The following is a 17,306-nucleotide window of genomic DNA, read 5'->3' as shown; positions in this document are numbered from 1 at the left end:
TGCCCATAGTGTAGAAGTAAAATGCAACCCAAGACCTGGCTTGATTTCCTAAAATGCAAGTGTGATTTTTCACGAAACCATAATAGAGCCGCTAAATCTGTTTGCAGGGATATTGGAATCACGGCTATAATGGCTCATTATGCATTCACAGCTGATATGTCTATCTGGCTATCATTACGGTGGAGAGACAGCAGAGGTGTGAGGAATGTGCAGCCAGAACATTACACCCTGATCCAGGCACAGGCAAAAGAGTGTTAGTATGTAAATTATTACAACGATATGGAAAAAGACTTTGTGACACTGAGCTCCATGTTAAGGGGAAAACAAATGCTATTAGAAGATATAAGTCTATTTTGCTAGCCATTTTTGAATTTGCGGAAAACAAATGTCATGTCAGTGCTACCGAGTCCAACTCGGGTACAGTAATATATCTCTCAAAATTATTTCACAAGAGTCAGGTGAATTGCAAAGCTGGAAATGTGCATTATTTATGGACAGACATGTATAAAATATCAGTACCATGTCGTTTATTAAAATGAACTCATTTCACTTTTGGATAAACATGTATTTGCTGATGTTGAATTCATTCATTGCATTTTCTCCCTATAGATTAACTTGCTGTCATCAACACTTTCTAACATGTAATCTTTAAAAACACTTAAGCACAAATGTTAAATCTTGTTGATCTTTAGTTACAATTTTGTACATTATAATGTTCATCATCACTGTGTGCTTGTCGTTATGAGAATAACAATCTATTTTTGCATTGAAGTGACATTTTAAGATGAAGCACCACTAAAAAATTTACCACTACAGACGGTACCACATATTAAAGGGATAGTTCACTAAGTTTGAAATGAATTTTTGACATGTTTTAGCTTGCCTCAAGGGCATCCAAGATGCAGGTGTCTTTGTTTCCACAGTATTTTCAATTTTGATATTTTTAGGTACATTGGACAGATCAGTTGGACATGGCTGTGGTTACAAGAGGTAAAAACAATATAAATGCTGTTCGTTTTCTTACAGAAACCGCTTGTTTCATGTCTTAGGCCATCAATGTGTACTTACATTCACGAGTCATTAAATCATGTTTAATTTGGACTTCTCTGTGGACTTCTCTGCTTTTTCCGGTGGACCCAGGGTGATCCCCATAAAACTCCATTATATGAGTGACAGACAAGAACGGTTCGACCTAAAAATATCAAAATTGAAAATACTATGGAAACAAAGACACCTGCATCTTGGATGCCGTTGAGGTAAGCTAAAACATATCAAAAATGAATTTCAAAAGTGAACTATCCCTTTAAACGGACTGAACTTCTGTTCCTTTTAGCTTCATTTTCATTCACATCAATGTGGCATCCATTTTGACTTAACTCTAGTAATAAGCATATCAAAACACTGCGGTTTTACTTGTATAACGTAAATACAAATTCAAGTTAGAGAAGATTTCCTCAAGTTAGAGGAAATAAATTGAGTATTCTGAACAGTCCAGGGAGACTCTAAAAAACACTTTAATGCAATTTAGAAATCTCACAACATCCAGACCCTCTTAAACTTGAGATTATTGAATCGAAAGCACTATCCATCTCCATAAGTAATTGTCTTAAGTCCAGACCAGCTGCCCAGGGAGCATTTAGTTATACTGTAGCAGACATCCTGATTTAGCATCAACATAAAGCTATGGGATGATGTCATAAACTGAATGGCGCAATCAGATAAGCAGCCCAATTTACGATCACACCACTATTCTTATACACGCCTGCACATTTAATATGGACAGACGATGAACGGCCATTAATATGTCCCTGTGCCTGCCTCACACATTAAGCAAGCCCACAGCGGTATTGCACCAAAAAGTGCATTGCAGAGAGAATTATAGACGTGCTTATTATGCCACATTGACAACGCTGGTGTTTTTGAGTTTATTCCCCCCTTATTTAGTTTATCGTCTCATTACGTCGAATGAGTCTTCGGGGCCCTTGGATGTAGGAAGCAGTTTGTCTCCTCACTAAAACCCATCCAGCTTTCATCTTTGGAATTATCAACGCACTGCAGCCTGGCAGATGAGAGGTATTTGTCCTTTGGCTTGCGGATCTTAGAGATGCCTCGATGCTTTTGTGTTTACATAGTAATTCTGGCTTCCCCTTCGACTCTACTTTATGTTAAGCTGTCATAAGTCAGAGTGACACGGTCTCTCCTCAAAGAAGTAAATCTGGAATTATTTGCCTCTGACAACATGCTAAGACTGTTTAACCGGATGACAGCAATGTGAAAACACAGCCGGGACATGATGCAGAAAGGATATTCGAAGCACATGGGTTTTGTGGACAAGCAAATGCTCTCTGGCACACTACAGAGCAAAGCATTTCTACTGTATGGATTAATATAGTTAAAACGACAGCTGGGCCAGTAGAAGAGCTGATGACTGATGGGGAGATGGTCAATCAGAGTGAAAAGAGCTGTCAGATATGAGAGATCATGCTCTTTTTTCACCTATAGGCCAGGCTTCCCGGGCTGAAGTGATGTGCCATTAGAGGGCCTGTCTGCTGCAATCTATGAATAATCCAAAGGCAGACAGCCTCACAGCTTAGCTTCTCTCTTTGAGATGTCACAGATCATGATAAAAAGCCACGCTGCTCCAAAATACACTGGTGTACTGTACAATGTTTGTATGATTTATCTCCGTAAGTGTCAGAAATAAACTTTAAGGTCTACATTTGCCCCATTTTCTTCTGGTATGAGCACATTTCTGTCTAACACAAACACAGAGCATGTCTTCCATTTTTGTTAAATGCAATTCAATATGAATCGAATAAATTAATTGACATAAATTATCAAATCTAAAAAAAAACTGTTACCTACAGAGCCCCTAAAGGGACCTTTGCAAAAATAAAAAATATGCAGACTTTCTCTTTGAGAAAAGATCTGATTTCAAACATTAAATAGGCATAACCTGGCATAACTTTAAATGAGCATTACATGATGACAATGGTTCATCATTGGTTCAAAAATCAACCAATATATCGAATATCAACAGATGCAATAAATAAATCTGTAATAAATCACCAACAACCCCCATGGGTATTTCTGATGAATATGAATGCACGAATTTACATTATTTTTTACACCCTGACATGAGAATTCAATGGGTCTCTAAATTGTGCGCACATCAATCCAGCTTGCACTGATTGGCTGGGGGTTACGAATGTCACTTTGTTCTGAGAGGTGATGGTAAATTCTTTTGACAAGCCTGGTGAGCAAAAGTCGACCTGATAGTCGGGTGCTTGGAAGAGCAGAGATCTGCCCTAAAGAGCAGGGCACCGCTGTGTGCAATCCTTCTAATATCATTGATTTTCCTGTTCAGCTTTCTCCACCATAAATCAATATCCACACACTCTGACTTCTAATGTTTATGAGCGATTGCTGCGCTAATTACCATTCCCATGTAAACACAATACATCCATACCATTAGACGTCATTAAAGGAGCATTCGTTCCGATGTCACTCTGACCGTTAATAAAACAATTTCAGAATGTTAGCTCGGCTTTTCCGGCCTCACTTGAAAAATTTCCAATTATAAAGGGTTCATTAAAAACAGGAGTTTACAGGGGACTGACTTCACCCGTGTCGGGTTCAGATGAACGGTAGTTTGAGAAAGCAGAGCGGTTCATTGAAATTTAAGGAGCCAGTGTTCAGTAAACTCAAAATCAGGGCAGTGAAAATAGATGCAATAAGGTTACCGAAATTTGATGGGGTGCAGAAACGTTTTCGTGTAATTACAGGTCGTTGTGTGCTGCCAAGTGAAAACACAAACATCTCAGGCCAGATGCATGTATGTTAATACACCAAACAAACACCAATTTTCTTTTGATTGCCCTTGGCTAGCATTTTTCTAGTCCATTACGAAGAAGGGGGAAAAAAAAACTGTACGGTTTGTTACGGTTCACTCAGTTAAACATACATGCTAAAATGTTTTCCAAATTTTATCCTGATGGAAAGCAAACACTACACGTGAACGTTTATACAAATTATCCTCCAGCACACACATGCACTATCCACAGTTTGCCGCGCCACTGCAAGAGTTTAGGAAATCAAATGCATGCATTAAAAAAATAAATAAAGCTGGTTTTCCAAATGGCAAATAAAGGCTGTTTACCTTCTGGAAAAGAGCGGGAACCTGCTGTAGCTTAAACCCGTGGAAGACAAACACATCGTACATGGCAGCCACAGCCAGCACCGTTACGCCTTGTTCCTTCCACAGCATGCTGAAGGAAGCACACGCTAAGGTAGCCAAAAACCAGGTCCAGCTTCGCCTGTGGGCACTCGTCTTCATGGCACAATGGCATATGTAGCAGCGTAGGGCCAGAAGGAAGAAGAGAGCAGCTCCCACGTCGGCCCGGCCCACAATGCCCGCCACGGCCTCGGTGTGAATGGGGTGAGCGGCAAAGAGAAGCCCAGCCAGCAGGCTCCAGCAACCCGACCCAAGCAGCAGGCTTGAGAGGCTAGAGAACAGGGCAGTCGTGGCACAGTGTAGGACCACATTGACCAGGTGGTAACCCCAGGGATCTAAGGCACCCAGGGCGTAGTTGAGTCGAAAGGAGAGTGTGCAGAGTGGGCGATAGGACTTATGGCTACCGCTGTGGGTGAGAAGTGTCCCCCAGAAGTCATCGTAGAAGATGTTGATCCAAGGTGTTTCGGGGAGAAGGTCCTGGTTGGTCTTGATAGCACGGCTGTGTGGAGAAAAGAAAGAGTTGGTGGTTCAAACAGAGTCAAATGACATTAACAGAATTATTCAAATTTATAAAACTGTCAATTAATTAAATACAATGCATGTAAGGACATTGCTTTGAAGAGTGATGGTTGAGTTTGCCTTATCCCACATGTTCTGTTATTGTGTGAGCTGCACTATGAGTGTTGTGATTGACATTCGTCACTTGTTAAAGCCTTGAGTCTTCCTAACACAGCAGTCTTATTCATAAAAGAAAACAAGAGAGGATGACTAAAACACAAACACACACACAAGACCATGTTTGAAAGTACAACTGCATGTACTGTAAACTGACAAAGTCATTTGTCCTATAGAAAAGTTATTTTGTTTATACTGTACATGTATTGCCAATTTTTTACAATGAACAACAAAACCCTACATTTTAAGCCAAAACTACTTAAAGAGTCTAAAATTAAGTGAAGAAAAAATAAAATATAAATATAAAAAAACTAATTTTACAAATGATTTATGCAGTTTTAATTGTAACTGTAACTGTTCATAGGGATCATAAAGATCAATAGAGACTTCAAATCAATATGTGAGAATACCTTACATTGATTCTGACATTCCTCAAAGTTGAGAAACTGAGGACATGTACTGTACCACACAATTGACCAAAAAATAAATAAGTGATAATCAGAAAAACAAGGACTTCAATTTAGCCGTAAGCAAGCACAAAGTGCTACCAAATGTCTGTCAATCAAACCAATCCAACTTTGACAAAAAGAAACTCAAAGACAAAGGGAAGAGTTGAAGGAGTAGGCAGCCGTTTCCTCCCTCCCTGGGAGAAGGCTTTGGGACTCTAATGTCTGAAGAAGGCCTCATAAAAGCATAGAGTTGTGCAGCGAATGGGAGGAGGCAGGGCGGGATATGCTCTAGTGGCCATAGACACATACTGTGCCCACGTTGTCTGGCTGTGTTGCGCCACACAACAAGACTGAGAGAGTCCTCAAGGCAAGCAAACAACACAAACATGTGTAAACAAAGCAACTAAGCAGTTACGTTATTCCATATGTAGTCATCCGTGCCAAAATCCATGTCATTCAAACCCTAGGCAGTGGTATCTTGCTGTGAAACAAACACCCCCTACCCCCTGTGATCGTGAATACACGGCTGCACACATGAAATGGTGTTGAACTGTCGAGTGTAATTAGTCTCCTTAGAGAGCGCAAGCAATGACATAAGCTGTAATTAAAACATGCAACAGGAAATACGTGACAAGTGCGATAACGCACCATCTAAGCGACAGAATAATCTGTCTTCACAGCAATGGTGCCAAGAGTGTGTAATTACCATCGGATGGAGACAAAAGGTTTAATGGAAACATGTTTACAAGAGAAAGATATGATGGAAAAAGAGCAATGGATCCCTGGCTGTAGAGCCAAAGTCTTTTATCCGTTGCTACTAGCTAACACACTTGCGCAGTTGCCAGCAGCGAACACCCGTCCACTCCTCCCCATGACAACAGATGGAAGAAAGAAAAGTGAGGAGATGTTACAAAAGACTAAACTGCCAAAAAGAAATAGTTCAGGACATGCTTCAGCTTCTTAGTCTTGGGGGAAAATTTTGACGAGACGCTTTGAAATTGCGGCCATTCTCCATGAGATAAAGCTCTCCATCATCGGACACATTTCAAATCTCTCCCTTAACTTTGATACATTAACTGTCTTGGCAGACTTTCCTGATTTTTTTTATCTCCCTAAGGTATACCTTCTTTATTCTATTCCAAACCATTCATCAAATTAGATCTATATTCTTCCAAACACAGGGATAACACGAGAGCCAGTGTGGTTAAAATACACCTCTGAATCAATTGAAAGGAGTTGCCAATTTACTGGATACTTTGGAGAGCAAGAGAAAACAAACTCCATGGCCTGAAGACTCGACACCAAGCAGCTCAGACAAGACAACAGACTGTGCCAGGGCCAGCAGGCAGGGGCTTCAGAGATCGGCTTTCGCATAAAGTGTGAATCAGAAAGGAACACTTGGAGCTCAAGTGCTGGATTGTAACAACAGAGGCTCTCGGATTGTATGACGAGAACATGAATTCTTGAGCCACTGCCTGATTTGGCTTGACAGTCCTCTGAGGAAGTCTGACTCCCTAGAATGATTCTAATTGGTGTTACTGAGACAAAAAACGTGGAAGCTAAGCTCTCTGGCATGAGTTGATACTTCTTGCCCGTAGAGGACGTACACAGGGATAGGAGTCCAGTAGCAGCTTTTTTATATGCAGGAGCACATTCTTACTCTCGACAACTCTCAGGGGACTGGTGGTATCACGCAATCCTGAATCTGGCCACTTTACTTCATCTAGAGCCCAATCAGCATGCTGGGGATCCTGTGACCACATCTGTCAAAGCATGTTTGCTTATCAATCTATCCTTGCCGTGACTGGTACGTTGTTACATTTTGGATGACCGCAGCTCTAATGAGAAGTGAAATCCAAAATAAGTCCTGTGTAATCTAGATCCCAGTTCCCTCAGACTGGGAGCAAGATTTAGCCCTGCGGCCACGATGCTGCAGTGTCAGGCTGCGACCTCAAAGTTTTCGGACAAGTAGAGCTTTGCTAGATCCAAAACAAAGGCTTATAATTCGAGCCCAAAACAAAACAAACCATAAAAAGTGTCTAGTCTCTGGAATCAAAAGCGACCAATTACAGTTCAACCATATTCCATGGATTGTCTTTCTTTATAAATCGGACGGATACACGTCTTGATGCATGATTAGCTTAGTAAATTCGCTCTGCCAAAGTGCATGGATGTCAGCAAGTGTTCCTATAACGCAAGTCCATCCGGCGTCTATACTTTTTAACTTAATGATATCTAAATAACTTATCTTAACAGCATATGGTTTCAGATATTTTTTCTGAAAATTTGCCTCAATGCACAATTGTTTGCTATTTGTGCCAGCAAGCGAAAAGCGGGGGAGAAAGACACAGGCAGTAGGGAGATGTTTTTTTCACTCTGCCAAGTATGTGTCATCACCCGGCTTCAGTGTCTGAAAGGGCCGCAGTCATATTTTGAGAGTGCCTACAGAGAGGCTGTCCGGTCTGTCCACTCTGCTCCCATGCCTGGGCTTTTGTCTATGGTTTCTTCCCATGAGAATGCCTACAGGTCAACAACAGAATACCTTCCCCTTATGTGGTACTTATGCGAGAAGAGCTCTCAGGGACAACAGCCTTGTTCCTTTGTGTAGTTTCATGAAGAAAAGCTGTATGGGTTATATAGAGAGAGGAAAATCAATTAATTTGTCAGAATAAAGGTCTGGACTGTTAAGGAAACACCTTCCATGCCGAGTAACTCACAAGTACAAATGTATTTCATTCATTCATTCACTCTCTCTTTCTTTCAGTCATACTTTTGTTCTTTCATTCATTTTTCCCCCCTTTGGTCAAGCTTTCATTCTTTTTCATTTCAGCCATTCTTTTATTCTTTACCATTCATTTTCATTCTCTCAATCATTTATTCATTGGACATGGTACATTGATAATACCATTTTGGACATATACTGTGCTAATATCAGTTGGTTAAAAGTTTGCTTATTCTTAACCTTTAAGTACCATGTAAATGGCATAATACATAAAGAGGGTAATCATTATACACCGGTATTCTGGCATGCACAGCAAAGCCAAGAGCTGTGAGAACAGAGCGAGCTCTGGAAAGATTAAAGGAGGAGTGACAACAGTGGAAGTTTTGTTTTAGTTTATATGGCAGTCATCCATGAGAGGACACCGCTTTACTTTCGTTTTGATGTTGGTTTATTGTATCATTAAACGTTAAAGGGTTAGTTCACCCAAAAATGAAAATTCTGTCAGTATTTACTCACTCTCATGTTGTTCCAACCCCGTAAGACCTTCGTTCATCTTCGGAACACAAATTAAGATATTTAAGATATTAAGATCGCTCCTGCATACTAGTCCATAGGCTTCTTGAGGGAATGACTCTTGCTGGCATCGAAAAGTCATTAAAGACATCGTTAAAATAGTCCAAGTGAGTACAATGGCTCAATTTTAACTTTATCAAACGACGAGAATACTTTTTGTGCGCAAAAACAAACAAAAATAACGACTTTATTTCAACTATTCACTTCCTTCTCCATGGGCCTGTAGTCAGTTAACGTAGTGTGATTGCGTAAAGCTACGTCAAACGTAGGCTCACTATTGGCCGACGCTGGTCATGTGTGTGATGCGTGTGACGTACAATAACAGAAGCTTACGCTATTAAACTAGTAACCTGACTCACGCAGAGGGTAATAAACAAATAGTTGAAATAAAGTCGTTGTTTTTTTGCACACAAAAGTGTTCTCGTCGTTTGATGAACTTAAGATTGAGCCCCTGTAGTCACTTGGACTATTTTAACGATGTTTCGAGGACAGCAAGTCATTCCCTCAAGAAGCCTATGGACTAGTATGCAGGAGTGATCTTAATATCTTAAATATCTTAATTTGTGTTGCGAAGATGAACGAAGGTCTTACGGGGTTGGAACAACATGAGGGTGATTAAATACTGACAGAATTTTCATTTTTGGGTGAACTAACCCTTTAAATGTTAAAATTTCAACGGTTCCCACCTTCGCCTTTCCATATCAACAAACTTTGTTACAGGTATTATCAAAACATGTTTTTTTTTTTTTTTCTGATTCCATCACTGCACAATGGTAATGCAACAAGAATTTAACAGGAAAAGATTCACAAGAAATAAATATCAACCAACACCTAAATGAGCAGAATTACCTAAATTATTATTAGTCATATTAGTAAACTAAATATAAGATTCATGCTCAACAAATGTATACAAGATCAACCTGAAATAAATGTCTGTTTTACTAAGAAGTCACCGCTAGCTACAGTACCACATTTGCCATTGCAATGAATACTTCTTAAAGTTCCTCTGATGGAGAGCTTTAGATTATGCTTCAAATCTTGTCAAACGGTCTAAACACCATCACAGCTTCCTCAAAACTGGAGAAATAAAAAAACTCTATTTGTATAAATCATTTATAAATGGCAGATAATGGAGGTGAAAGACATTTCAGTAGGCTGATCTTATAAATGCTGGCATTACAAATCAATTCGCCTGGAAAGAAAAATAAGCTACTGACATTTCAAAGTCACAAAATGCATTCAGTCACCAACTTGTGCACACACACACACACAAAAAAAATAAAATAAAATCAAGGAATGAGTGAGGTACAAAGTGCTCTCTTGAGATATTAACTAATAGAATTGACACTTTGAACTGTTCGTTAAACAACACAAAATCGATACCAGGGTAAACTCAATGTATTTCAATATGTCAGTCTGGCAAGTTAGTCAAAATGTCAGGTGGTGTTTTATTGAATTCAGGTCAGACAGAGTGGGACTAAAGGCTTTCATTTGGTGGGCTTCAACAAATAGTGAAGCAAACACACACTGAAAGGGTCGGGGGCTCTCCAATGGGAACAAACCATCTCGGGTCACCATGAAATCAACATGGTCATGGCTAGACATTGTTGATCTAAATGCCACAAAAGCCACATTATCTAGATTACAACCATGTCAAAGTAAAAAACAGAATGGAGTTTTTTTCCCCCTCGTTTTTGTTTAAAAATAGTATAGATTATACATTTAAGCATGATTCAATTTATGACACTTTCAGAATGTACCTTCCATAAACTCTCATCCCTGAACTATTTTCACAAAGTAATATGCACACATCAGCAGCCAACACAACTTTTTCATGGGCATGAATGAATCAATTGTCCACTAATGGCAAATCAATGAAACCGCCATTTCCATTTAGGCTTTATTGACCAAAAAGAAGGGAAAAACGCACACTCAGCACATGGCTCTGTAAACTCCCTCTAAATTAACATAGTGAAAAAGCGACCACCACATTTCATTCTATCATGCCACCCCTCTAGGGAAAAACAGCCTTGACAGGACTCACTATTTACAATACCATGAGGAGAGTATAAGTATGCTGCAATTGAACTCTACTAATTAGATAACACAACAACAATAACTAACAAGATATGCATTCCTAAAAGAAAAATATCAGTGCATGCAAGACAACAAAAAGAACATATTTTACTCAAAATTAAACGTATAGACTTTAGTTGTAAAAACAAATGTGTAATTGTAAAATAACCTAAACAAACTATTTAAATTAAATTACAAAAATCAGAGGAGGAGAAAAAATAAGAGAAGGTAAAGAGAAAGTAGTCACTCCTTCATCCACTTCCTGTGTGCAGAATATCTGCTGTAAATAGCAGACAACTATACAAACCATGAGCAGCTTTGGCCAAAAGCGATCAGGCACAATAAGTTACACCCAACACATCTGCTCTGTAACACATTCATGGATGGTAACAGACTTTCCAGAAGGAATTTCAGTGGAGCATCTGTAGGAAGACGCTCTTTTAAACCCAAAAGAGACGTCTGGTCTCTAGGAAAAATAGGAGTATTTTAGAGGTTAGCGATTATCACAAGAAGGCATGAAAGCCAATGAAAGCATATGCCTGTATTTTAGAGTCTCTTAAATCTTAAGGCATAAGATATGGCAAACAGCTTCCTCACAGCAAAAATAAACCAGCATACCCTGTTACTGTCTTGCCTCCCCTCACTGTCTTAAACACAATTTGTAAAAACGGTAAATTTTGGCAAAATGACAGGAATATGAAAATATTCAATTAAAGGTGCACATTTAACAAATGTACAAGTAAATACACCAATCCTTCTTCCAAAACTTTGTCTTTGCCTTACTCTGATTGACTATGGTAGCATGTGTTTATACTTTAGACCGAGCTGGACGCTATTCTCTTGAAATCGTGTACTTGTGTCACTTGTCCATGAGTGTCTCGCCATATCTGTAAATAGAGAGAAGTTGCTTTGCTTACTTTGACACATATGGGAGTGGCTTAGTTTAGTTGTAACCTTGAGCGAGAAAGGTTGACATGGAGCACGCTCATGACACCGAGCTTTGCAGTACACCATTTCCATTGTCAGAAGCTGTGAATGGTACCCAAATTCCAAACCGTACAACTTTTTTGGGACCCTTCTGTTGGGGTACCTAGCACAATAGTTTGGTATTAAAGGGTGGAGCTAGACTCTGATTGGTTGACAGAGAATCATCACTACACAACTACTGTACTGTAGGTGCTAAGACGGCATTTTTTTTTAATACAGTTGAAACACAATACCGTTTCTTATTGTGACAAACAGCCACATGACGAGAAGTAGGAACAAGATCTGTTGTATGTCCTCCATTGTTGTTTACTGTGTCACTTTCTTCTTCACGAAAGAATGATCGCTATTTGCCGACACACACCACCATTTTTTGCATTCTCGTCTTCGTTTATTTTTATATTGCCTGTCCATACATTCGCTGGCTTCCATGGCAGATCACAATATAAATAAATGCATTATCACTTACTTTATTTGTCCTCTGTGTTGTTAACTTCCATATGCATGCTGCTTTTTATCATTCTTTTGCACATACAGGTCAGTTCAGGACCATGTTTGCACTGGAATCTGATATTGGCCACATTTAAAACAATAATAGCTATACAAATAAAAGAAAATCGGATCAATTAATTTGTAAAGGAGCACTAAGGCTCGCAGTGTGAACACACCCATAGTGTACCTTTGAAAGTCGGCATGAAACGGAAGTCGATATTGTCATTTTTTCCTTGTCGTGAAGTATATACTAGTGAAACGGCTTCTGAAATTATAAAAAAAAAAATGTAGGGCAGGGCTTGATTTCGTCCTTCGGGAATTGATTTAAATGTTGGAGGTTGGGCGTTGCAAACAAAATCGAGGCAGATTTGAAGGCGATTCTCTGAGAGGCGGTACACCGATAGCCACACCCTCATCGGATCTGGCACAGATCAGTGCACAGATAAATAATTTATAATAAACACTACAATATTACATATAAAAAGAAGATTTGTCAAATTTGATTTCATGCCGACTTTAAGGAAATAGGAAAAAAGCTCAACTGCTTAAATTGCGACTCGTGCCCAACATGGAAAACCACTAAAAGGATTCTTATGGTTTGCACTAGAATCAAAACAGACAAAAAAAAGCTGAATTTCAGCCAGAGTTTAAGCAATATCATGCAAGATCTTGCACAAACCATTGTTCACAGAGGTGTGCGAGCTTTGTACTGTATCAGGTAAAATCTTTGGAGCTTAGTTCATTTCCTGGGGATCATAAAGTGGCATGTGGGCCCTCCCGGTCAGCACTTCAGACTGCAAACTAAGCCACCTGTTTGGCATCAGTGTTGACACAAGATACATCTTGCATAAAGGTTACAAATGTGTTGAACAGAGATTTTCTGAATAGTCATCAAATAGATTGTTAAAACAAATGTACTGTTGTTCCAACTATGAGAGACTTGCACAAATGCTGCCGAACTGCATTTGAAAGCTCAGGATTTGTAGCAAACGGCACCTGTCCTTAAAACATAGAAAATAAAAACAAAAACTCCCACTCCACACTTTAATATTTTATCAAAACCCCTTTGAAAACGTATGCCTAACTCACCAAAGCTACTCCTCATTCCAGCTAAACTCCAGTCAATCCATTCCTTTGAAAACATAGGTAGTTAACTTAGGTAAACATAGGTAGTAACTTAAGGACTACAACAAACTGCTGGTAGTGACCACAATGAGCTTCTTCACGGGTTTGTGACATCACCAACCTTAAAATTTACATAAACCCTGCCCCATGAACACAATTTATAGATTATAAAACAGAATATATCCAAAAAATGACTAGAAGATGCTACATAAATTCATCAACTAACCATTCAGAAATGTCATGTTCCTTCTACATGTCACTTCTTCTGACATGTCTCTCCATTATTGACATCACTCGACTTCAGTTTGAACATAAAAGGCTAAAAGTTTAAGAAATTTTCAGTTCATGTGTGTGTGTGAGGTAAAAAGACACAGGCTGTCGAAGCTCCACCCTCTTTGCTTGAGCAGAAGCTCATTTGCATTTAAAGGTACAGACACAAATTGTTTGTTTCTTCTCACCCTCAAAAAGTGACACCTTTAAAATGTTATATTAAAAATACTGTGGGGTATTTTGAGCTAAAACCTCACATACACACAATCATGTGAAAAGGACATTACCTTCATGCAATTATTAGGTTAAAAATGTGTGCAACAACAACAATAGAATGCTATGCTGTTGTGAAAACAGATGACCTACTGTTCACTGCTACTACATATTTTAGTTACTCCCCAACAATGATAACAAACAGTTTTTCAAATTCCTCAGGACAAGCTTTGTCAAATGCTACTTAGCTGCAACAATGGATACAAAATATCATCCATCCAATCTCAATTAGCCTCATTTGCCAAGCGTGTCATGCTCGGTGAATCCTCTGGTAAATGAAAGTGTCTTTGTTTTATCCAGAGTTTGACCCAGGTCTGAATACTCAACCCACTCTCTGGCCACAGTACACAGGCCTCTCAACAGGAGGCTGTTTGTCACGGCTCGAGTCCCTCTGGCCGGAGTGCAATAAATTAGCTGGACTTTGTTCCTGCATGTTTGTGGAGCTTCTTTGTCTTCCCATGGAGCGAGAGAGTGGGCGGCCAGCTCGCTGTGTTTGAGTGCAAGGCCCATCCTGACCACCGATGGGATGGTTTATCATTCGTGCGGCTCTTGTTGACCCACAGAAGCATGTGGGAAGGAAAATGAGGAAAATGACATTGGATGGATGAGAACCAGCTGAAAGAATGCAGAGAGGAACATGTGGTACAGGGATGGGAATGAATGCTGAGGAGATACACACACACACACAAACTCTTCAGATGGGAGCGAATATATTGCGACCACTGAGCAGGCTTTCTTTTCCCTTTTCTTCCTACGAATTTTCTTTTTTTCCCTTCATTTCTGGACTGGTGTGCCAGCAACATTCTCTGCTGTTGCCTTGTCAGCGGGGTGTCTTGGCTTTCCGGACAGTTATGCGCAATAGTCTGGCAAATGTCTGAAATTTTCGGAAAGCACATCTGCATTGTAGACGAAAATCATCAGAAATACTTTGAGAAAGGAATGAAATGATTTCATCTGAGTATCATTTGCATCTTAACTTGACTTTGCTTCCACCACTGGAGCGTACAGACTTCTGGTTTACGGACACGTGGCGGATGTTCTGCAGTTGTGGGTTGGAGAGACTGCTTGCATGCGATGCAGTCCGTTTTTTATGAAGCATACCAGCAAACGGCCCGTGCCAGGCCTTGGCATGCTATTGGTTAGCCAAGACTCACTACAGTTAAGAGCACAGCACAACGACCGTGAATGCCAGCATCTCAACCGACCAAATCTGAGCATCTTCAGTAAAATTTTGGCAGCCATAACCACTTTGCCACCCACACACAGCTCCCTATCCGTTCAGACCATGATACTTTTTTTTTTTTTTTTTTTTGCCTGCAGCATATGGCTATTCCAGATCTTCTCCTCTATCGTGACCCCAAAAACCTTTGTTCATCATAAGTCTGATCTGCTAGGAGGGATACTGATTACCTCGGCCTTTTGGAGGACACCAGGTAATCTATCAACTAGAGGCCATGAACAAAAATCAATCTAGATGAGGCTGACTACAGCTCAAAGACCTCTAGGGTGATCTGAGATGTACATGATTTATACTTAAAAAAATTCCTCAAGAATGCATGGTATTTCACTTTTTGTAAGTGTGTGTGTGTGGAAAATCGGTAGTCCGCAAATGAAAAAAAAAAAAAAAAAAAAGACTTGGTGCTTGTTTAATTTGGTGCAACAGTTCCTGACAATGTTTGTCATTTATTTTCAAATAAAAGAACAGTAATAGTTCAGAAAGAGACAAAATATGTTCATTGTTCCTTTAAGTGTTTTTTTTTTCCAGTGTTAATTTTGACTGCAAATTTAGAGTTAGTTTTAGTCATAGTATTTTGACTAAATTGCCAAGTTTTAGTCATATTATAGTTATTTGAATTGGTTACATTTTTAGTCGACTAAAGATAAGATTGTTGACGAAATACGACTAAAACTGAACAGTCAGTAAATAAGAAACAAAAATAAGAAATCGCCTAAATACAATGGAACAAAAATACAAATGAAATAAACAGTGCTTTAAGTTTGTCATGTAGGTAAGAAATAGTAGCCTGCATACAGAAATTAAATAAAGTAATTCAATCTAAAATAAAAGTGCAGTCTTCCTGTAAAAATCCATGTTAAAGCTAAAGTTCCTCATTCAAAACCAGTGAGCGATTTTCTCTTTTTTTCTCTTGTTCTTTGAATTAGCATTAAGTACTCAGATGATGATTTAGGCTGATGTCACTTTAAGAACTAATGCACAGATCCAATGACGCACATCCAATTTTCTCCTAACTGTTTACTTTCACATAAACGATTGTTTGCATTAATATTTGTACTTCCAAGCGCAAAAACAAGCTAAAGAGAACTCTCGTTCGCCGTCAGAGAGGTGGCTTTCTGTGTGCGCAGAAAACCGTCCCATACGGAGTACGTCTTTTTTTTTGCAAACACCTGAAAATGCATGATCAACTTTTCCTAGGGTGGCCATCGTGCAGTTCTGGCTGTCAAGCACTATATTGTACTGTTAATTTCTTAATTTTTATGGAGTTTGAATTTCGACATAGTTTACAAATGTTCTTGTTTTCATTTACATCAAATGTGAAAATATACACTCTAAAAAATCCTGGGTTGTTTAAACCCAAATTTGGGTCAAATATGGACATTTTTTTTTTATTTAGTATCAAATCATTTTCGACAGCGATTATTTTTACAAACATTATTCGTCAATGAAATGAACTGCCAAAATCATGAATAATCTTCTTAATTACAATGCAAAATCCCAACAACTCTCTTTATTCACTGATAATGATCTAGATAAGTGTCTCTATCCAATAAAACAATCCGCTTCGTTAATGAGCTCGCCTGAGCACAAAGCCCACTTCCATGCGCGATTCCACATGTTCCACATTAATTATAGACAACCGTAGAGGATTGTTCATGGTGGCACACAGTGTGATATCATTAGAAGTGATCACATTGTTACAGATGCCTCTTGTTCAGGCGCACAAGTTATTAGTTGAACATTAGGGGGCTTGCTCATAATTGAAGGTGCATATGTTGACTGTCCCGTGTGAGTGTCCTGTGAGTGAAATCACAGATGACCCCAAACAGTACATACATGAGACCTTGACTTTGACCCCGCCCCCTTCCTGCCACGGAACGCATCATCCTTTCAGTGTGTCCAATAATGAATTCTGTGCAAAAAAATAAGACACAACAACTTGGTGAGCTGCCTTACTGCCTACAGAGGCATTTTAACAGTCACAGGCAGTGAAAATAGGCAGCAAAAATAGGCTCGACAAATTCAGTATAATTTTATGATAGCATGCTGCTAACCTAACAGTGATTCTTTAAGAAGCATAAAAGCATTACTCACAAATAATAAGTTGCCTAATATAATACAATTTGAATTCCACAGAGCAATTCTTTACCAATATTTTTTCATAGCTCATCATCAGTGTCTCAGTTGCTATAGTTG

The 17,306-nt window shown here is 39.2% G+C and overlaps 1 protein-coding gene across 1 annotated transcript in view; it reads right to left on the bottom strand.

Annotated features, from left to right (window-relative positions):
- tmtc2b (transmembrane O-mannosyltransferase targeting cadherins 2b) overlaps nucleotides 1-17,306 on the bottom strand; it is a 126,235-nt gene that overhangs the window by 62,744 nt on the left and 46,185 nt on the right. Inside the window, exon 2 of the mRNA XM_039650490.2 lies at nucleotides 4,160-4,733. Within this exon, the coding sequence (XP_039506424.2) occupies nucleotides 4,160-4,733 (574 nt within the window). The remainder of the gene's footprint in view (nucleotides 1-4,159; nucleotides 4,734-17,306) is intronic.

This window comes from Pimephales promelas, chromosome 10, assembly GCF_988280905.1.
Source record: "Pimephales promelas chromosome 10, fPimPro1.hap1.1, whole genome shotgun sequence".
Lineage (NCBI taxonomy): Eukaryota > Metazoa > Chordata > Actinopteri > Cypriniformes > Leuciscidae > Pimephales > Pimephales promelas.
The sequence above is the reverse complement of the archived record's forward strand: the minus strand, read 5'-3'. Positions and strand labels throughout refer to the sequence as shown.